This window comes from Muntiacus reevesi, chromosome 5 (genome assembly GCF_963930625.1).
Source record: "Muntiacus reevesi chromosome 5, mMunRee1.1, whole genome shotgun sequence".
Taxonomy (NCBI): Eukaryota; Metazoa; Chordata; class Mammalia; order Artiodactyla; family Cervidae; genus Muntiacus; species Muntiacus reevesi.
The window spans coordinates 117,542,111-117,561,281 of NC_089253.1; the positions used below are offsets into that span (position 1 = coordinate 117,542,111).

At 47.0% G+C, this 19,171-nt stretch overlaps 1 protein-coding gene across 4 annotated transcripts in view; it reads right to left on the bottom strand.

Moving 5' to 3' along the window:
- Nucleotides 1-308: 308 nt before the first annotated feature.
- The window catches only part of HHAT (hedgehog acyltransferase), a 344,241-nt gene continuing 325,378 nt past the window's right edge, over nt 309-19,171 (bottom strand). For all 4 annotated transcript variants that reach the window (XM_065936274.1, XM_065936275.1, XM_065936273.1 and 1 more), the window contains one exon: nt 309-1,096. In XM_065936274.1, the coding sequence (XP_065792346.1) occupies nt 1,082-1,096 (15 nt within the window). In that variant the 3' untranslated portion in view covers nt 309-1,081. The remainder of the gene's footprint in view (nt 1,097-19,171) is intronic.

The window sequence follows — 19,171 nt, forward strand, 5'->3', positions numbered from 1 at the left end:
TTCTGAATTATCTACCACTTGAGGCCATTAGTGGCCTGTTAGCATCCTTCCAGAAGAGTGAATAATTCAGAATTAAGTGTTTTGACTTTAAACATTTTCATCAAAAAATATTCAAGACAATTTTACAAAAATATGATAGGAAGGGCTCCATTTTATTGGAAACAAACAACATAAACCACTGAGGATGAACCACTCAGGGGAAGAGGACTGTTGGGACCCGCATGGAGAGAGGAGAGACCACAGGAAGTCCTCTTTACCCTCTTTGACTTGCCCCGTAGCACCTGTCTGTCATACACTGTTCCCTGTGGTTTTTTTTAAATTATTCTTCTTTACTAGGAAATAATTAACTGTCAGGTAGAGGAACTGCTCTGTTTATACTTCCCTGCAGATCTAGGGAACAAGCAACCAAATGGAGATCACCCTGATGAATGATGAACTCAAGTAACAGCCCTCCTTAGGTACTGACATCTATGTTCTATCTCCCTTGACCCAGTGTTAGCAACACAGCTGTGGCTTTGTCACGCCCCTGCCAAGGAGCTAAAATGTGATGCTAACCTCAGTGCTGGTTCTACAAACTGCACTAGAGGAAGCAGGGAAGGGGCCACTTAAATGCCACTGACCCAACGTGTTTCAGAAACACTGCCCAGTGGAAGACAGGCCTATCACTAATCAGAATTTATATGCCTCAATCAAGAAACGTCTGTTGCATTTAATTCTCGGTAAAGGACAAAGAACCTGGGGTCTGGACCACAACATCACCATGTACGGATAGGCAAGACGTTTTACTGCTTGGGGTCCAGCTTACTCTATAGGCAAAGGAGGAGGATGGGAAGAGGATCTCTAAGTTCCCAAAGTTACGAGAGCTCAAGTTTCCAGTCTTGGAGTGAGGTAACTTCAACAAAAGATGAGCAGGTCCCCTGGAGGTTACCTTGAGGTTGGAGGTGACGGTGGAGCACCGTGTGCCCTGGAAACCAATGGCAAGGGCGGACCGAGGCCCGGCGCAGTTAGCTGCCAGAGTACGTGTGGGCCCAGGCGATGCCCACGTGGGAGTAGCAGTACAGGAATCCCAGCACAGACAGGGTCACACACGGCCAGCCTGCAGGAGGACGACAGAGACGGACGAGGGTGAGACGTGGCCGGGCAGGACCTCCCACTGGTGCAAACCGTCCCCCTCGGAGAAGGCCACCTAGGAAACAGCATGGGCCTCAGTTTAGGCATGGAGACACACGTCTCCTAGGTCACCTCATGCTGTTCAAACCGGAACACCAGCAGGCTGACCCCTACTTCCCCACTGGGGTCAGCCTCCAGCAAGTGGGCCCCTGCATGCCCACTGGGGTCAGCCTCCAGCAAGTGGGCCCCTGCATGCCCACTGGGGTCATTCTCCAGCAAGTGGGCCCCTGCATGCCCACTGGGGTCATCATAAAATGAGGGGAGCCCTACCACACACACATTATGTTTAGAAACAGGACAAGCTTTTGAAGAATACATATTTAGAAGACTAAAGCACTTAATGACAAAAAAAGATGAAAAGTCCACGAGACCCATAGTAGATCTCAAAGCACACGTTGACCATTGAATTGCACACCATCCAGAAGCACACAGAAGCCCAGGATAACCAGGTACTTTTTTCAGCTTCAAGATGGACCCATCCTGCTTGGAGGCCCTCAGATCCGTGACCTCTGTGGCTCAGACCCAGATGCCAGGGGACCTGTTACACCTGGTCCTCAGTAACCTCAGGGAGCAGGAAGAGTGGAGGGGGCTTCAGGAACAGAAGGCAGACTGGACTTCAGCTGTGTGTAGGGCGAGGCATCAGCAGGTGTTTGGTAAACAGGGGAACCACAGACTGGCTGCGGAGGTGGGAGGACAAAGAGGTTTCATTTACACAAAGCTGGGCTGTGGTGATGGATGCGCAGCTGTGCTTGGCCCTCTGGCTGTCAAGGGACATCCCCGTGGAAGCTTCTGCCCCACACACACAAGTGTAGGGAGCCCTGACCAGAGGTGAATTCAGTCTGGACCACCGCTGGGCCCTGAAAATTCCCCCTCGTGTCACTGCGTGCCATGCAGAGAGGCAGCAAGACGGCAGCGGTCCTGACTCCGCTTGGAGACCCCAGCACCATCTCCGCTTCTCATCCACACAGTGGGAGGCCCAACATACAGGAAAGCATGTGGAATCAAAGAAGATCACAGATTTGGTTAAAAAAGTGTTTCAGAAAGGCAAAGGATTTTCTGAGAACTCTCTTATGTCCACACAGCTCATTAGTCATTTTATCACATGCGTGTGCCTACAGACAGTAACCCCAGCGTGTGCTAGATGGCTGCCAAGAATCCATTCTCCTTTCCTGACCTCAGGAGTTAAGATCGGTGATGACAAGGCAAAGATAGATTGCACGAGTCGCCCTTCCACCATGTTCAACCAGCACTTGACGGGCCTGTGCTGTGGGCCTGGCCCTGTTCTGGACTGAATGTCTTCCTCTGTGGTCACCTAAGGAACGAGGTCTTCACCTGCAGCAGCTGCTAACTAGGCAGGTCTGACCCAAGTGTCGCGGGGTGTGCTGGGGGCAGAGCCCCCCTTCCTCAGAGCTCAGATAAGCAGGGGGTCATAAAACTGAAAAGAACCGAGGGTGGGCGGTCATTCTGGCAACATGCCAAGGTTGCTATGGTGCACAGTCGCCCGGACTTGTCAACCATTAACAAAAAACATGGCATCCAAAAGGGTTCTGTCCCACCAAGGGAACGCTGACATCATCCTGCCGTCCTCTCTCCCCCTCGCCTTTCCCCAATAAGTCGTCTTCTTCCATGTTGTCCCTTCTTACCAGGCTTTCCAATCCTATGTGCCTGGAAATCTCCCCTATCCCCACATCCTCAAACACATGTATGCATGTGCACACACACACACACACTCTTTCTCTCTCGCTCCATTAAGATGACTTACAAAGACTGGTGGGCTGTACCATATTGCTCAAAGGAAAAAATCCTACACTAAAGCCCCCTGCACACACTGTACATTCACGAGAGTTAGCCACTCCCCCCCCCCAGAATTAATGATGTATGCTGTTTCCTGGTGGGCTTTTGATACCTGGATTTAACAACAAGTGAACAGTGAGTCAGCACTGAAGATGTTATGAATAGGATGTCAGATGATGTTTGCAAAAGATTAGGGGATAGTGAATAGGCCAGATTATTTAACAGCTACAGCTACATGCATACAAGTAGGATGTATAGCACAACAGATTCAATGACGAGCACCAAGGTAGGTGTATAATAGGAGTTAACAGGATGTGGGTGGTTTTATCCTGATACTGTTCACAGGATACTGGCGGGTTGCATAATAACTACAGCTAATGAGAGACAGGTAGGACACAGAGGGGAATGGCTGTAGCTAATAGAAAGTGAGCCATGCAATTTCACTTGAGGTTATTAAAGCTGAGCCATTCTCTGAGCAATTCCATCAGTATGAAAGGACTGGAAAGGCAGAGGCTCGGGATACTGAAGGAAAAGACCATTATCATGCAGGGCTATGGGAAGTCAAAGGATATGTCTAACTGGTTCTCTGGAACATAGAGGGATCATCCGGAGAAGGCAATGGCACCCCACTCCACTGTTCTTGCCCGGAGAATCCCAGGGACGGGGGAGCCTGGTGGGCTGCCGTCTATGGGGTCGCACAGACGCGGCCACAACTGATGCGACTTAGCAGCAGCAGCAAAGGGATCATCAGAACAAGACGCAGGTCTAAGGCAAAACTCTATGTTTAAAAAGTAAGGAGGTTCCCCAAAAAGTCAAACATAGAATCACCACATACATACCCAAAAGAATTCAAAGCAAGAACTAGACAAGATATTCCTACACCCAATTCACAGCAGCACTGCTCACGACAGCACAAAGGTAGACGCAGCCCCAGCATCTACTGAGAGACGAATGGATGTACAAATGTGGTCTCTATATATAATGGGATGTTAATCAGCTTTAAAAAGGGAATTCTGACACGGGCTATGACACAGATGAACCTTGAAGATATGCTAAATAAAATAAGCCAGGCACAAAGGGACAAATACTGCAAGATTTCCACTTATCTGAGGCACCTCAGTTCAGTTCAGTTCAGTCACTCAGTCGTGTCCGACTCTTTGTGGCCCCATGAATCACAGCACACCAGGCCTCCCTGTCCATCACCAACTCCCGGAGTCTACTTAAAACTCATGCCCATCGAGTCGGTGATGCCATCCAACCATCTCATCCTCTGTCGTCCCCTTCTCCTCCTGCCCCCAATCCCTCCCAGCATCAGGGTCTTTTCCAACGAGTCAACTCTTCGCATGAGGTGGCCAAAGTATTGGAGTTTCAGCTTCAGCATCAGTCCTTCCAATGAACACCCAGGACTGATCTCCTTTAGGATGGACTGGTTGGATCTCCTTGCAGTCCAAAGGACTCTCAAGAGTCTTCTCCAACACCACAAAGTAGTCAAATTGACAAAGACAAATAATACAATGGTGGTTGCCAGGGGTTGAGAGGAGGGGGGAGTTAGTGTTAAATGGTTACAGAGTTTTAGTTTTGCAAGGGGAAAACTGTTCTGAATAAGGTTGGTGGCTGCATAACAATGTGGGTGGACCACTGTAGACTAAAAATGATTAAAATGGTACCTTTTATGTTATATATTATTTACCACAATAAAAAATGTATCCTGAGTGAAACAAGACATCAACAAAATAATACACGTAGTATTATTCTATTTGTATGAAATGAAAACTTATTTATAGTAACAAGAAGCATGTCAGTGTTCACCTGGGGCTGGAGCAGAGGGAGAAACAGACTACAACGGGGCTCTAGGAATCTTTGGGGATAGTAAAGATGCTGTGCATCCTGATTATGGGACTGCTTTTCAGTGTATATACAACTGGAAAATACGTCAAATGGATATGTTTTATTGTGCACAAATGATTTCTCAGTAAAGTTTTGCCATTCTAAAGGTGTTTTCGGAACATCAGCAAGTCACAGACTTGCAGTACTCTGCTGCGATGTCCCAGGCTATCTACGCCCCAGGGTATTCAAATTCAAATAGCAGGAAGATGCAGTTCATTTTCACATGATGCTGAGTTGCTGAGTTTTCAGTCCCTCGCCTCCCCGGGGCGAGCACAGAACAGAAGAACTTGCCGCGTGTGAGACTGAACACTGGGCTGCCCTCACCGTTCTTTCTTCTGCTGGAGCCTCTGGGAAAGAGGACCAGAGAAGCTCTCTTAGCTACACGGAGTCGTTCAGCTGCTGAGTCAGCACAAATCCCTATCCCTATCCCTATCCTGGGGAATAAATCACTCCTTCCTAATGGGAGAGGAGCGAGCTGAGCTGCTGAATTGTGGGTGAGCTGTCTCTTTACCCCACCAAAGGCTCGCTCTGCTGTCAGGTCGGGCAACACTGCGGAGCCTGTGGCTGCCATCTTGGGTCTTACAAGGTCTTTTCAAAGCCCACACCCCACTCTTGACCATTTTCAGAAGAAGATGGCTGGTGAGCAGAAGATGAACAAACTGCATGACGCCTTCTTCTCAGCCAGCCAGAACCCTAGTCTCTGTCCACACGTGAGTAGTTACATATGCAATCTGCTATACAGTTTACAAAGAATACACAGTTTTAGTGAATTCGCACAACAGTATGAGATAGAAATTACTAACCTATACTAACATTCTTGCTTGAAGCTCTACTGCCTCAAAAGGGTCCAGAGACCACAACCCAAGCCCAGGTGGTCCAGTTGAATCCTGCTTGGAGAACAGTTTGAGGGACCTGCATCTGTCCTTTAGCTTTACCTACAATTATCTATCATTTCAGTTCAGTTCAGTCAGCCATGAAATTAAAAGATGCTTGCTCTTTGGAAGAAAAGCTATGACCAACCTAGACAGCATATTAAAAAGCAGAGACATTATTCCACCAACAAAAGTCTGTCTAATCAAAGCTATGGCTTTTCCAGTAGTCATCTATGGTTGTTAGAGTTGGACCATAAAGAAAGCTGAATGCAGAAGAATTGATGCTTTTGAACTGTGGTGTTGGAGAAGACTCCTGAGAGTCTCTTGGACTGCAAGGAGATCCAACCAGTCCATCCTAAAGGAAATCAGTCCTGAATATTTATTGGAAGGACTGATATTGAAGCTGAAATTCCAATACTTTGGCCACCTGATGCAAAGAACTGACTCATTGGAAAAGACCCTGATGCTGGGAAAGATTGAAGGCAGGAGAAGGGGATGACAGAGAATAACATAGTTGGAGCATTACTGATTCAATGGACATCAGTTTGAGCAAGCTCCGGGAGTTGGTGATGGACAGGCAAGCCTGGCATTCTGTGGTCCATGGGGTTGCAAAGAGTTGGACATGACTGAGCGACTGGACTGAACTGAACAGAGCTTCCTCCCTCCATCTACTCAGGCAACTTCTCTAGCCAGAGGCTCTGACACCCTGTTGCCTGATGCCCCTCCTGCTCATCCAGTGCTCAGTCATTACCTTGCTGGTTCTCTTGAGGGGTGAGGAACATCATGACCCTCTCTGCTTGGCTCTTGGGTCCCTGGACAGATAAGACTCTCACTTTCTGACCTCGTAAAGTAGCAATGTCACCAACTGACTCTCAGTCATTCTAAGACAGGAAAAAGAGGAGTTTCCCAGATTGAGCACCGTTGTGATACAAAGGAAGATGGCTCTCACCTCCCAGACAAGCTTGCCTTGGCCGGAGCCCAGAACACAAATGCGGTGGCCCTGATCAGCAACGACCACCAACATATCCATCCGTATCCCTGGGATGCAGGTGCATATACAACATCCCACATCATCATCCCAATGAAGACAAATGTGAGATTGAGGGTTTTCAGCCTCCATAGAGGGCCTTTGTGAGTGGGCAGGCTTGGAGGATACCCAACAGAGGAATGCAATGCAGAGGTGACTCTCAGAGATGCTGCAGAAGACAGAGTCATAGGATATGGTGACTGATGGCTTTTGAGGCCAAAGAATATATTCCCTCTCACTGACCCTGCCCACTGCCTCAGACAGTACCCTCGGGACTGACACCAGCTGGTGTGTATCACAGACACTGTGTACCTTATGCTGACAGACAGAAGGGCTACTCTACTAGATCGTAAAAGCCACAGTCCCAGGGTCCCCTCAGGACCTGTTCTCTGATATAACATTGAAAGGGGTAAAAGCTGGCTCTGTAGGGGACACCAGGACCTGCTCTAGCACTTGGCCATCATCTTTTTTTTTTTTAATTGGAGGATAATTTCTTTGTAATGTATTAGTTTCCACCATACAACAATGTGAAATCAGCTCTAAGTATACATACATCCCCTGCCTCTTGAGCCTCCCTCCCACCACCCCATCCCACCCCTCTGGGTCATCACAGAGCACCAGGCTGAGCTCCCTATGTTATAAAGTAGCTTCCCACTGGCTATCTACTTTACGCATGGCATGTATATATTTCAACGCGACTCTCAATTCATCACGCCCTCTCCTTCTGTGTCCACAAGCCTGTTCTCTATGTCTGTGTCTCTGTTCCTGCCCTGCAAATAGGTTCATCGGTACCATTTTCCTAGATTCCATATATATGTGTTAATAAATGATACTTGTTTTTCTCTGACTTACTTCGCTCTGTATAACAGTCTCTAGGCTGGTCCACCTCAGTTCAACTGACTCAAATTTGGTCACCATCTCTTTGAACTGACTGGTTTGTACCTGTGCCTTTCCATTTATTAGATATTTTGAATCCCAGCCCCACACCCTATGTGTATGTGTGTGTATACATATAGATAGATAGATAGATAGATAGATAGATAGATATTGGTCTGCCTTGGTGCCATTTTCTACTCTGAGAACAGTGGGGGCTGAGTGCTTTTTTCCCTTTGAGAACGAGCTCGTACATCAGACTGGTTCCAGGGGGCTGGCTCAGGATCTGAGAAACAGCAGGGCCCTCTCTGCACCACTGTACTGGCTTCAACCACCATCATTTCATTAATTATTCAGAAGGACTTGATGTGCTGTCTTCATTAAAACAGCCTGCTCCTGACAGCACTTGATGTTTAACAATACTCAGATCTGATGGGGAGAAATAGTAAGGGGCTTTGGTAGCTTTGTTTCGGTGGCCCGGCCTAGAGAGATTGTGGAGCAGTACATCAAATGGTCCTGCAATTTCAGACCTTCCTTCACAGCTCAATTTAGAGCTTTCATCTGATAAATCTACAGGGCAGGAGCCTATCGCTGTCCACGGGCTCCCTCACTGAAAAGACACACGGCAGGACCAGAGCTGCCCAGGCTTCCACGCCTGTAAACTGCCAGGTCTGTTTTCAAACTCGTGGGGATATGGACAGGCAGCCTGAAGAACAGGCTTTTGCTACTCCAGGGCTAGAGGAACCATTTCTTACCTTCGTGTAATGTACAGACCTGGGCCTCAAACCCAGCTTTTGAGGCCTAGGTGTTTTTCAAAAAAAAAAAAAAAAAAAAAAAAACACCACTCAACTGCTTCTTTCACACCCTCTCATGAAAAAGAACTACATGTTCTACCTCAACATAATAAAAGCTATATATGACAAACCCACAGCAAACATCACCCTCAATGGTGAAAAATTGAAAGCATTTCCTCTGAAATCAGGAACAAGACAAGGATGCCCACTCTCACCACTACTATTCAACATAGTCTTGGAAGTTTTGGCCACAGCAATCAGAGCAGAAAAAGACGTAAAAGGAATCCAGATAGGAAAAGAAGACGTGAAACTCTCGCTGTTTGCAGATGACATGATCCTCTACATAGAAAACCCTAAAGACTCTTCCAGAAAATTACTAGAGCTAATCAATGAATATAGTAAAGTTGCAGGATATAAAATTAACACACAGAAATCCCTTTCATTCCTATATACTAACAATGAAAAAACAGAGAAATTAAGGAAACAATACCATTCACCATTGCAACAAAAAGAATAAAATACTTAGGAGTATATCTACCTAAAGAAACAAAAGACCTATACACAGAAAACTATAAAACATTGATGAAAGAAATCAAAGAGGACACAAACAGATGGAGAAACATACCGTGTTCATGGATTGGAAGAATCAACATTGTCAAAATGGCTATTCTACCCAAAGCAATCTATAGATTCAATGCAATCCCTATCAAGCTACCAACGGTATTTTTCACAGAACTAGAACAAATAATTTCACAATTTGTATGGAAATACAAAAAACCTCAAATAGCCAAAGTAATCTTGAGAAAGAAGAATGGAACTGGAGGAATCAACCTGCCTGACTTCAGACTCTACTACAAAGCCACAGTCATCAAGACAGTATGGTACTGGCACAAAGACAGAAATATAGATCAATGGAACAGAATAGAAAGCCCAGAGATAAATCCACGAACCTATGGACACCTTATCTTTGACAAAGGAGGCAAGGATATACAATGGAAAAAAGACAATCTCTTTAACAAGTGGTGCTGGGAAAACTGGTCAACCACTTGTAAAAGAATGAAACTAGAACACTTTCTAACACCATACACAAAAATAAACTCAAAATGGATTAAAGATCTAAATGTAAGACCAGAAACTATAAAACTCCTAGAGGAGGACATAGGCAAAACACTCTCTGACATAAATCACAGCAAGATCTTCTATGACCCACCTCCCAGAATATTGGAAATAAAAGCAAAAATAAACAAATGGGACCTAATGAAAATTAAAAGCTTTTGCACTACAAAGGAAACTATAAGTAAGGTGAAAAGACAGCCCTCAGATTGGGAGAAAATGATAGCAAATGAGGAAACAGACAAAGGATTAATCTCAAAAATATACAAGCAACTCCTGAAGCTCAATTCCAGAAAAATAAACGACCCAATCAAAAAATGGGCCAAAGAACTAAACAGACATTTCTCCAAAGAAGACATACAGATGGCTAACAAACACATGAAAAGATGCTCAACATCACTCATTATCAGAGAAATGCAAATCAAAACCACAATGAGGTACCATTACACGCCAGTCAGGATGGCTGCTATCCAAAAGTCTACAAGCAATAAATGCTGGAGAGGGTGTGGAGAAAAGGGAACCCTCTTACACTGTTGGTGGGAATGCAAACTAGTACAGCCACTATGGAAAACAGTGTGGAGATTTCTTAAAAAACTGGAAATAGAACTACCATATGACCCAGCAATACCACTTCTGGGCATACACACTGAGGAATCCAGATCTGAAAGAGACACGTGCACCCCAATGTTCATCGCAGCACTGTTTATAATAGCCAGGACATGGAAGCAACCTAGATGCCCATCAGCAGACGAATGGATAAGGAAGCTGTGGTTCATATACACCATGGAATATTACTCAGCCGTTAAAAAGAATTCATTTGAATCAGTTCTAATGAGATGGATGAACCTGGAGCCCATTATACAGAGTGAGGTGAGCCAGAAAGATAAAGAACATTACAGTATACTAACACATATATACGGAATTTAGAAAGATGGTAACGATGGCCCTATATGCAGGGCAGAAGAAGAGACGCAGAAGTACAGAACAGACTTTTGAACTCTGTGGGAGAAGGGGAGGGTGGGACGTTTCGAAAGAACAGCATGTATATTATCTGTGGTGAAACAGACCACCAGCCCAGGTGGGAGGCATGAGTCAAGTGCTCGGGCCTGTTGGGCTGGGAAGATCCAGAGGAACCGGGTGGAGAGGGAGGTGGGATGGGAGACCGGGATGGGGAATTCGTGTAACTCTATGGCTGATTCATATCAATGTATGACAAAACCCACTGAAAAATAAAAAAATAAAAAATAAAAAATAAAAAAAATAAAAAAAAACAAAAAAAAATAATAAAAAATAAATGGAAAAAAAATAAATAAAATGAATAACCAACAAGGACCTACTAACAAAAAAAAAAAAAAAGAAGAACTACATGTTCTAATTTGTTCAAAACCGACACGTGAAATCCTCGGGCTGGTTCTCAAGCAGGAGCCACACTCTAACCACTAGGAGGGCGTGTTAGAATGCACGGTCCCGGCCCCCAGAGGCTGTGACCCAGGACGCCTGGGCGGGCCTGAGATCTACGTTTCCCCCAGGATCCCTGCTGACGTGGACGCCGCCGGTCCAAGAGCCAGTCTCCAGGCCCCCTGTTCCGGGGGACTCTGCAGAGGGCCCACTGGAGGTTCACAGGCTGAGCAAGGGGATGGACGAGCACTGAGAGTTTACAGGTCACCGGGGCCTTTGCGGGAGGCATGCCACATCCTCACAATCGCCTTCTTAAGGAGGTATTTTTAGCCCCACTTCATGGAAAGGGAAACCAAGGCTCAGAGAGGAGAGCAACTTTCTCAAGGTCTGAAAGTTAAGTGGTCACCAAGTCGCACTTGGAGCCCGGAGCTGCGTGGCTCCGGGCGTGCTCGGCCGCCTGCACTCCGAAGCGGTGATGGGCCTCGGACCACGTTGGCGGGAGGCTCACATGGAGCCCGGCTTCCTGGCCTGGTGCCTTTAACTCTTCTGCCTCCAAATCTCATTTCATCCCTCTACTCACGGTGCTAAGGAAACAGGAAGCGGGAAGCAGCAGGCTCGTATTTTCAGGCATCACCGTCACAAACTTGCTTGGTCAGCCCCTCTCCCGGCTTCCTCAGTTTCTCCATCTTTGTAATGGGGGGAACAAGCCTGGAGGAACACGTTTGCATCCTCTGTCATGGCAACTGCTACTTCAGACCGGGGCCACTGAGGCGCGTGCTCCCAGTGCCTGGATGGTCTTTCGTTAACACAGTCAGAGACGCGGTTATTTGATCCTGGTCACGGGCTGAGCCTCCACAAGGCATCCAGCGGATGGAAGGAAGGGGTGACTCTGACCGCCCCTGGGGGCCTTCCTGCCATCCCGAGCAAGAGTTGTTTGCTGAGTGCGCCGTGTGCACACTTTAACTGGCACGGACAGCGGTCTTTAATAAATCACGCTGCTCACACTCAATTTCACATCCTGATGAAGCCGGCCTGCGCTGCGTTTTTCATCTTGCCCACCTCCCAGCCCAGGCCCCGCGGGCGGGCACTTAATAAAGCGCTCGCTGCCATAAAGCAGGGTCATCTCATGTGAAATTGAGGAATTGGAGAGAACAAACCGGAGCCGCTTCTTCTTATCCTGACAGTGCAGGTGGAAAGAGGTGCCAAGAAAACACACATTTTCTCTCTCCAGAACCAGATGAGTGGGGGCCCACCCGCCAGAAGCCCGTCCCTGCCACCGCGGCCAGGATCTCCACTCCAACCACCAGGACCAGAGGCTGCCCAGTCGGACCACACTCCCCAAGCGCTTCTCTTCCTTCAGAGCTCCTTCCCTTGTTTTTGTTCTTAAACAGCCTATTTCGGGCTCTTGTTCATCCTTGATTCACAATCATGCTACGTAACATAATAGAGACAGCTCAGCAAATGAGCTCCTGGAAGCTGCCTCCCGAAAAGAAAGGGATGGAGGCAGTGTGGGGCAGGCTCCCCGCCACCCGGCCTGGACAACCGCTCACCCACCTGGGCAGTTTTTAAGATGGTTTGATGGTCTTTCTTTTTTTGACCATGCTGGCACGGCATGTGGCATCTTAGCTCCGCAACCAGGGGCCGAACCTGTGCTCCCTACAGTGGAAGTGCAGAGTCTTAGCCACTGGACTGCCAGGGAAGCCCCCAGACCGCCCCCCACCGCCCCAGGCATTTTTGAAGCGCTGACCATGTGCTCAGCATTTAGACAGGCAGCCTGGACATGCGTCACACTGAGCCTCTTCTGAGGCCCGTGAGAATATGCACCCAGAGGCTTAAAGCACACTCAGGGCCCCCAACTCCCCACCTACCCTCGAGATGTGGCGCTCCGGCTCCGGGTCTGGGAAACCCAGAGGACAGAGACAAGAGTCTCCAGCACCTGGGTCGCCGGGAGGATGGGCTGACGCTAGTAAGTTGACTTGGCCCTAGGATGAAAACGGCGGAGCTTCAAGGGTTTTGTTTTGCTTCCTAACCCAAGCATGCACACACAGGACAGTGGCGGTCTGGGGACGTCACGGGGTGGCAGCCCCAGCACTGTTTCTCTGGAATCACAGAGACTCTGGAGAAGAGAAGAGAAGCACCTGCAAATATACAACGGTCGAGCTCTGGAAGCAGGATGGGGGCTGGGGGTGCGCAGGGGAGGGCCACTCTGCAGGCAAAGGGACACCAGCAGCTGAAGCCCTTCATCCCTGGGACGGGCTCAGGACACTGAGCATCCCCGTCCCAGGGACAGAAGCAGGACAGGCTGCGAGGAGACGCCCCTTCTGGACCAGAGGTGGAGCAAGTCTGAGGGTCTGTGAACCGGCTCCTCTCCTCCCAGGTCCCTGGGATCAGGGCGTCCATGGTTCAAACGGTCACTGGATAAACACATGGGTGACTGAGTCCTTCTGAGTACTCAGTCACAAGACTCTCAGATCCCTAATCATTTCTGATTGCTGCAAAATCCCCAATCAAGAAACCCTAGGCATGCACATTTGGCCTCTATTTCCCCAGCTGTGGGCCATGCAGCCAATGGACAGAAGTGCCCACAGTCAAAGCATCATCTGTACTTATGTGTGTGACCAGGAGAAGAGGCACCTGTCGGGGGTTGGCTGAGAACACCTAGACATTAACAAAGGACAGCGGGTCAGGAAGGCCACCCCAGTCATCCTGTTTCCTGTCACCACGAAAGGCATGTCCCGGGGGAGCTGGAAAGGGAGAGAAGACACGGCACCTACACCACACGGATCTCTGAAAGGGTGATGTCAGCAGATCTCTCTGACATGTTCCTTTCCAAAAGCCGTTGTTAGGTAAATGACTCCAAATTACTTCAATTTCTCAGCAAAGAACACAATGATACAACCAAGCTCCCGACAGAGACAGCAGCATCTCTCCTGGAGTCCTCGGACGCCACTGCGGGTTAGACATGCCAGCCACCCCCGGGGAAGGGAAGGAACTGTTCCTGCCTGGCAGAGCCCGCTTTGTTCTCACCTTCCCCCTCTCACCTTCCACTTACTGTGGACTGTGCTCATCTCCACACCGAGGAAGGGATCGACTGAGTGCAGGAGGCCCCGTGGAGAAAAAAGCCTGTGCACCATCCTGACTGGCTGCTGCTTCTCATCCAGGGGCCGTGCCTGCTCGCCCCCCGCCCCTGCCAGGGGTGCTGGTGGTGGCCGGGATGCAGCTTCTCTCTATGGGTGCTGAGCCCACGGGTCTGGTCTCATTGTGTGTGCATGCTCGGTTGTGTCCAGCTCTCTACGGCCCTATGAACTGTAGCCCACAGCAGGCTCTTCTGTCTATGGGACGTTCCTGACAGGAATACCAGACTGGGTTGCCATTTCCTTCTCCAGGGGAATCTTCGCCAACCCAGGGATCGAACCTGCATCTCCTGCATTGCAGGCGGATTCTTTACCACTTAAGCCATCGTCTCTTTAAGTGTTGACTTTAACCACTGGAACTGCCTCTTGCCTTCTTCAAAAGGGACTGACATATGCACTACTACGGATGAAGCAGATAGATGGCGGGAAGCTACTGTAAGGCCTAGGGGCTCAGTTAGTGCTCTGTGATGACCTAAAGAGGGGAGGATGGAGGAGGTGGGAGGGAGGCCCGAGAGACAGAGGATATATGCATACATGTAAATGATTCACGAGGTTGTACAACAGAAACTAACCTAACATTGTAAAGCACCTATATTCCAATTTTTTTTTCCTGAAAGAAGGAACTTGACAGAAGACTGAAGCACAAAACAGCACCAAAATCAGACTGATTATATTCTTTGCAGCCAATGAAGGAGAAGCTCTATACAGTCAGCAAAAACGAGACCGGAAGCAGACTGTGGCTCAGATCATGAACTCCTTATTGCCAAATTCAGACTTAAACTGAAGAAAGTAGAAGAAACCACTAGACCATTCAGGTATGACCTAAATCAAATCCCTTATGACTATACAGTAGAAGTGAGAAATAGATTTAAGGAACTAGATCTGACAGACAGAGAGCCTGATGAACTATGGACAGAGGTTCGTGACATTGTACAGGAGACAGGGATCAAGACCATCCCCAAGGAAAAGAAAAGCAAAAAGGCGAAACAGTTGTCTGAGGAGGGCTTACAAATAGCTGTGAAAAGAAGAGAAGCAAAAAGCAAAGGAGAAAAGGAAAGATATTCCCATCTGAATGCAGAGTTCCAAACAATAGCCAGGAGAGATAAGAAAGCCTTCCTCAGTGATGAATGCAAAGAAATAGAGGAAAACAATAGAATGGGAAAGACTAGAGATCTCTTCAAGAAAATTAGAGATATCAAGGGAACATTTCACATAAAGATGGGTTCGATAAAGGACAGAAATGGTATGGACCTAACAGAAGGAGAAGATATTAAGAAGAGGTGGCAAGAATACACAGAAGAATTGTACAAAAAAGATCTTCACGACCCAGATAATGACAATGGTGTGATCACTCACCTAGAGCCAGACATCCTGGAATGTGAAGTCAAGTGGGCCTTAGAAAGCATCGCTACGAACAAAGCTAGTGGATGTGATGGAATTCCAGTTCAGCTATTTCAAATCCTGAAAGATGATGCTGTCAAAGTGCTGCACTCAATATGCCAGCAAATTTGGAAAACTCAGCAGTGGCCACAGAACTGGAAAAGGTCCGTTTTCATTCCAATCCCAAAGAAAGGCAATCCCAAAGAATGCTCAAACTACTGCACAATTGCACTCATCTCACAGGCTACTAAAGTAATGCTCAAAATTCTCCAAGCCAGGCTTTAGCAATACGTGAACCGTGAACTTCCAGATGTTGAAGTTGGTTTTAGAAAAGGCAGAGGAACCAGAGATCAAACTTCCAACATCCGCTGGATCATCGAAAAAGCAAGAGAGTTCCAGAAAAATATCTATTTCTGCTTTACTGACTACGCCAAAGCCTTCGACTGTGTGGATCACAATAAACTGTGGAAAATTCTGAAAGAGATGGGAATACCAGACCACCTGACCTGCCCCTTGAGAAACCTGTATGCAGGTCATGAAGCAACAGTTAGAACTGGACATGGAACAACAGACTGGTTCCAAATAGGAAAAGGAGTACGTCAAGGCTGTATATTGTCACCCTGCTTATTTAACTTATATGCAGAGTACATCATGAGAAATGCTGGGCTGGAAGAAGCACAAGCTGGAATCAAGATTGCCGGGAGAAATATCAATAACCTCAGATATGCAGATGACACCACCCTTAAGGCAGAAAGTGAAGAAGAACTAAAGAGCCTCTTGATGAAAGTGAAAGAGGAGAGTGAAGAAGTTGGCTTAAAGATTAACATTCAGAAAACAAAGATCATGGCATCTGGTCCCATTACTTCATGGGAAATAGATGGGGAGACAGTGGAAACAATGTCAGACTTTATTTTGGGGGGCTCCAAAATCACTGCAGATGGTGACTACAGCCATGAAATTAAAAGACGCTTCCTCCTTGGAAGGAAAGTTTTGACCAACCTAGATAGCACATTAAAAAGCAGAGACAATACTTTGCCAACAAACGTCCATCTATTCAAGGCTATGGTTTTTCCAGTGGTCATGTATGGATGTGAAAGTTGGACTGTGAAGAAAGCTGAGCGCCGAAGAATTGATGCTTTTGAACTTTGGTGTTGGAGAAGACTCTTGAGAGTCCCTTGGACTGCAAGGAGATCCAACCAGTCCATCCTAAAGGAGATCAGTCCTGAGTATTCATTGGAAGGACTGATGCTGAAGCTGAAACTCCAGTACTTTGGCCACCTGATGCAAAGAGCTGACTCATTGTAAAAAAACCTGATGCTGGGAGGGATTGGAGGCAGGAGGAGAAGGGGACGACAGAGGATGAGATGACTGGATGGCATCACTGACTCGATGGATAGGAGTTTGAGCCAACTCCAGGAGTTGGTGATGAACAGGGAGGCCTGCGATTCATGGGGTCGCAAAGAGTCGGACACGACTGAGCGACTGAACTGAACTGATGACCTTTAAGATTGACTAGTTTGATCTCCCGGGAAGTCCAAGGGACTTTCAGAAGTCTTCTCCAGCACCACAGTTCAAAGGCATTAATTCTTTGTGGAGTTTTACCTTCTTCACGGCCCGGCTCTCACAACCATACATGACCACTGGGAAGACCAGAGCCTTTACTATGCAGACCTTTGTCAGCAGAATGATGTCTCTGCTTTTCAACACACTATCTAGGTTTGTCATTTTTCTCCTGCCAAATGGTCCATGCCGAAATCAAACTGGTTACACTCTTTGTAGGTGAAGATGGAGAAGCTGTATACAGTCAGCAAAAACAAGACCTGGAGCTGACTATGGTTCAGATCATCAGCTTCTCCTAGTAAAACTCAGGCTTTACTTAAAGAAAACCAGGAAAAACAATAGGCCATCCAGGTATGACTTAAATCAATTCCCATAGGAATTTGCAGTAGAGGTAACGAATAGATTGATGGGACTAAATCTAGTTAACAGCGTGCCTGAAGAACGATGGACAGAGGTCCATCATATAGGAGGTGGTGAATGAAACCATCCCAAAGAAAAAAGAAAGTGAGAAGGCAGTGTGCTTGTCTGAGGCGGCTTTACAAACAGTGGAAGAATGAAGAGAAGTGAAAAGCAGGAGAGAGAGGGAAAGGTACATCCAATTAAATGCAGAGTTCCAAAAAAACAGCTAGAAGAGATAAGAAGGTCTTCTTCAATGAGCAATGCTTAACAACAGAAGAAAACAACAAACGGGGAAAGACTAGAGATCTCTTCAGCAACACTGGAAACATCAAGGGAGCAATCCACACAGAGACGGGCACAATGAGGGGTAAAATGGTAGAGACCTGGTCGACCGGAGGAGATCAAGAAGGATGAAAAGAATACATGGGAGAACTGTATGAAAAAGGTCTTAATGAGCCAGATTACTAAGATGGTGTGGTTAGTCATGCAGAGCCAGACACTCTGGAGTGCGAAATCAAGTGGGCCTTAAGAAGCACTGCTGTTACCATCTTTTGATAACCCTATATGCAAAACAGAAAAAGAGACACAGATGTACAGAACAGACTTTTAGACTCTGTGGGAAAAGGTGAGGGTGGGATGTTCAGAGAGAACAGCATTGAAACAAGTATACTATCAATGGTGAAACAGATCACCAGCCCAGGTTGGATGCATGAGACGGGTGCTCAGGGCTGGTGCACTGGGAAGACCCAGAGGGATGGGATGGGGAGGGAGGCGGGAGGGGGGATCGGGATGGGGAACACATGTAAATCCATGGCTGGATTCATGTCAATGTATGGCAAAAACCACTACAATATTGTAAAGTAATTAGCCTCCAATGAATAAAAATAAATGGGAAAAAAAAAGAAAATAAATTAGAAACAACAACAAAAAAAGAAGCACTGCTGTTAAGAAAGCTAGTGGATGAGATGAAATTCCAGCAGAACTATTCAAATCCATACAGGATGATGCCATCAAGGTTTTGCATTCATTATGTCAGCAAATCTGGAAGACCCAGCAGCGGCCACTGGACTGGAAAAAGGTCAGTCCTCATCCCAATCCCCAAGAAAAGTAGTATCAAAGAATGTGCTAAACCATGGGACAATTGCAGTCATCTCCTATGCTAGTAAGGTCATGCTTAAAATCTTAAAACGCTAGGCTTCAGCATTATGCGAACCAAGAACTTGCAGATGTCCAAGCAGGGTTTAAAAGAGGAAAAGGAACTAGAAAGCAAATTGCCAACTTTCACTGGATTACAGAGAAAGCAAGGAAATTTCAGAAAAACATCTCTCTCCGTTTCATCGACTACGCTAAAGCCTTTGACTGTGTGGATCATGACAAACTCTGGAAAGCTCTTACAGAGACGGGAATGCCAGACCATCTTCCCTGTCTCCAAAGAAACCTGTATGCAGGTCAAGAAGCAACAGAACGAACCCTGTATGGAACGACTGAATGGTTCAAGACAGACAAAGGAGTATGCCAGGGCTATCTGCTGTCACCTGCTTCTTTAACCTATACGCTGAGCACATCATGAGCAATGCCGGGCTGGATGAGTTATAAGCTGGAATCAAGATAGGTGGGAGAAACATCAACAACCTCAGATATGCAGATGATACCTCTCGAATGCCAGAAAGTGAAGAGGAACTAAAGAGCCTCTTGATGACGGTGAAGGAGGAGAGTGAAAGAGCCAGCCTAAGACTAAATATTAAAAAAAAGAAAAAAAACTAAGATCAT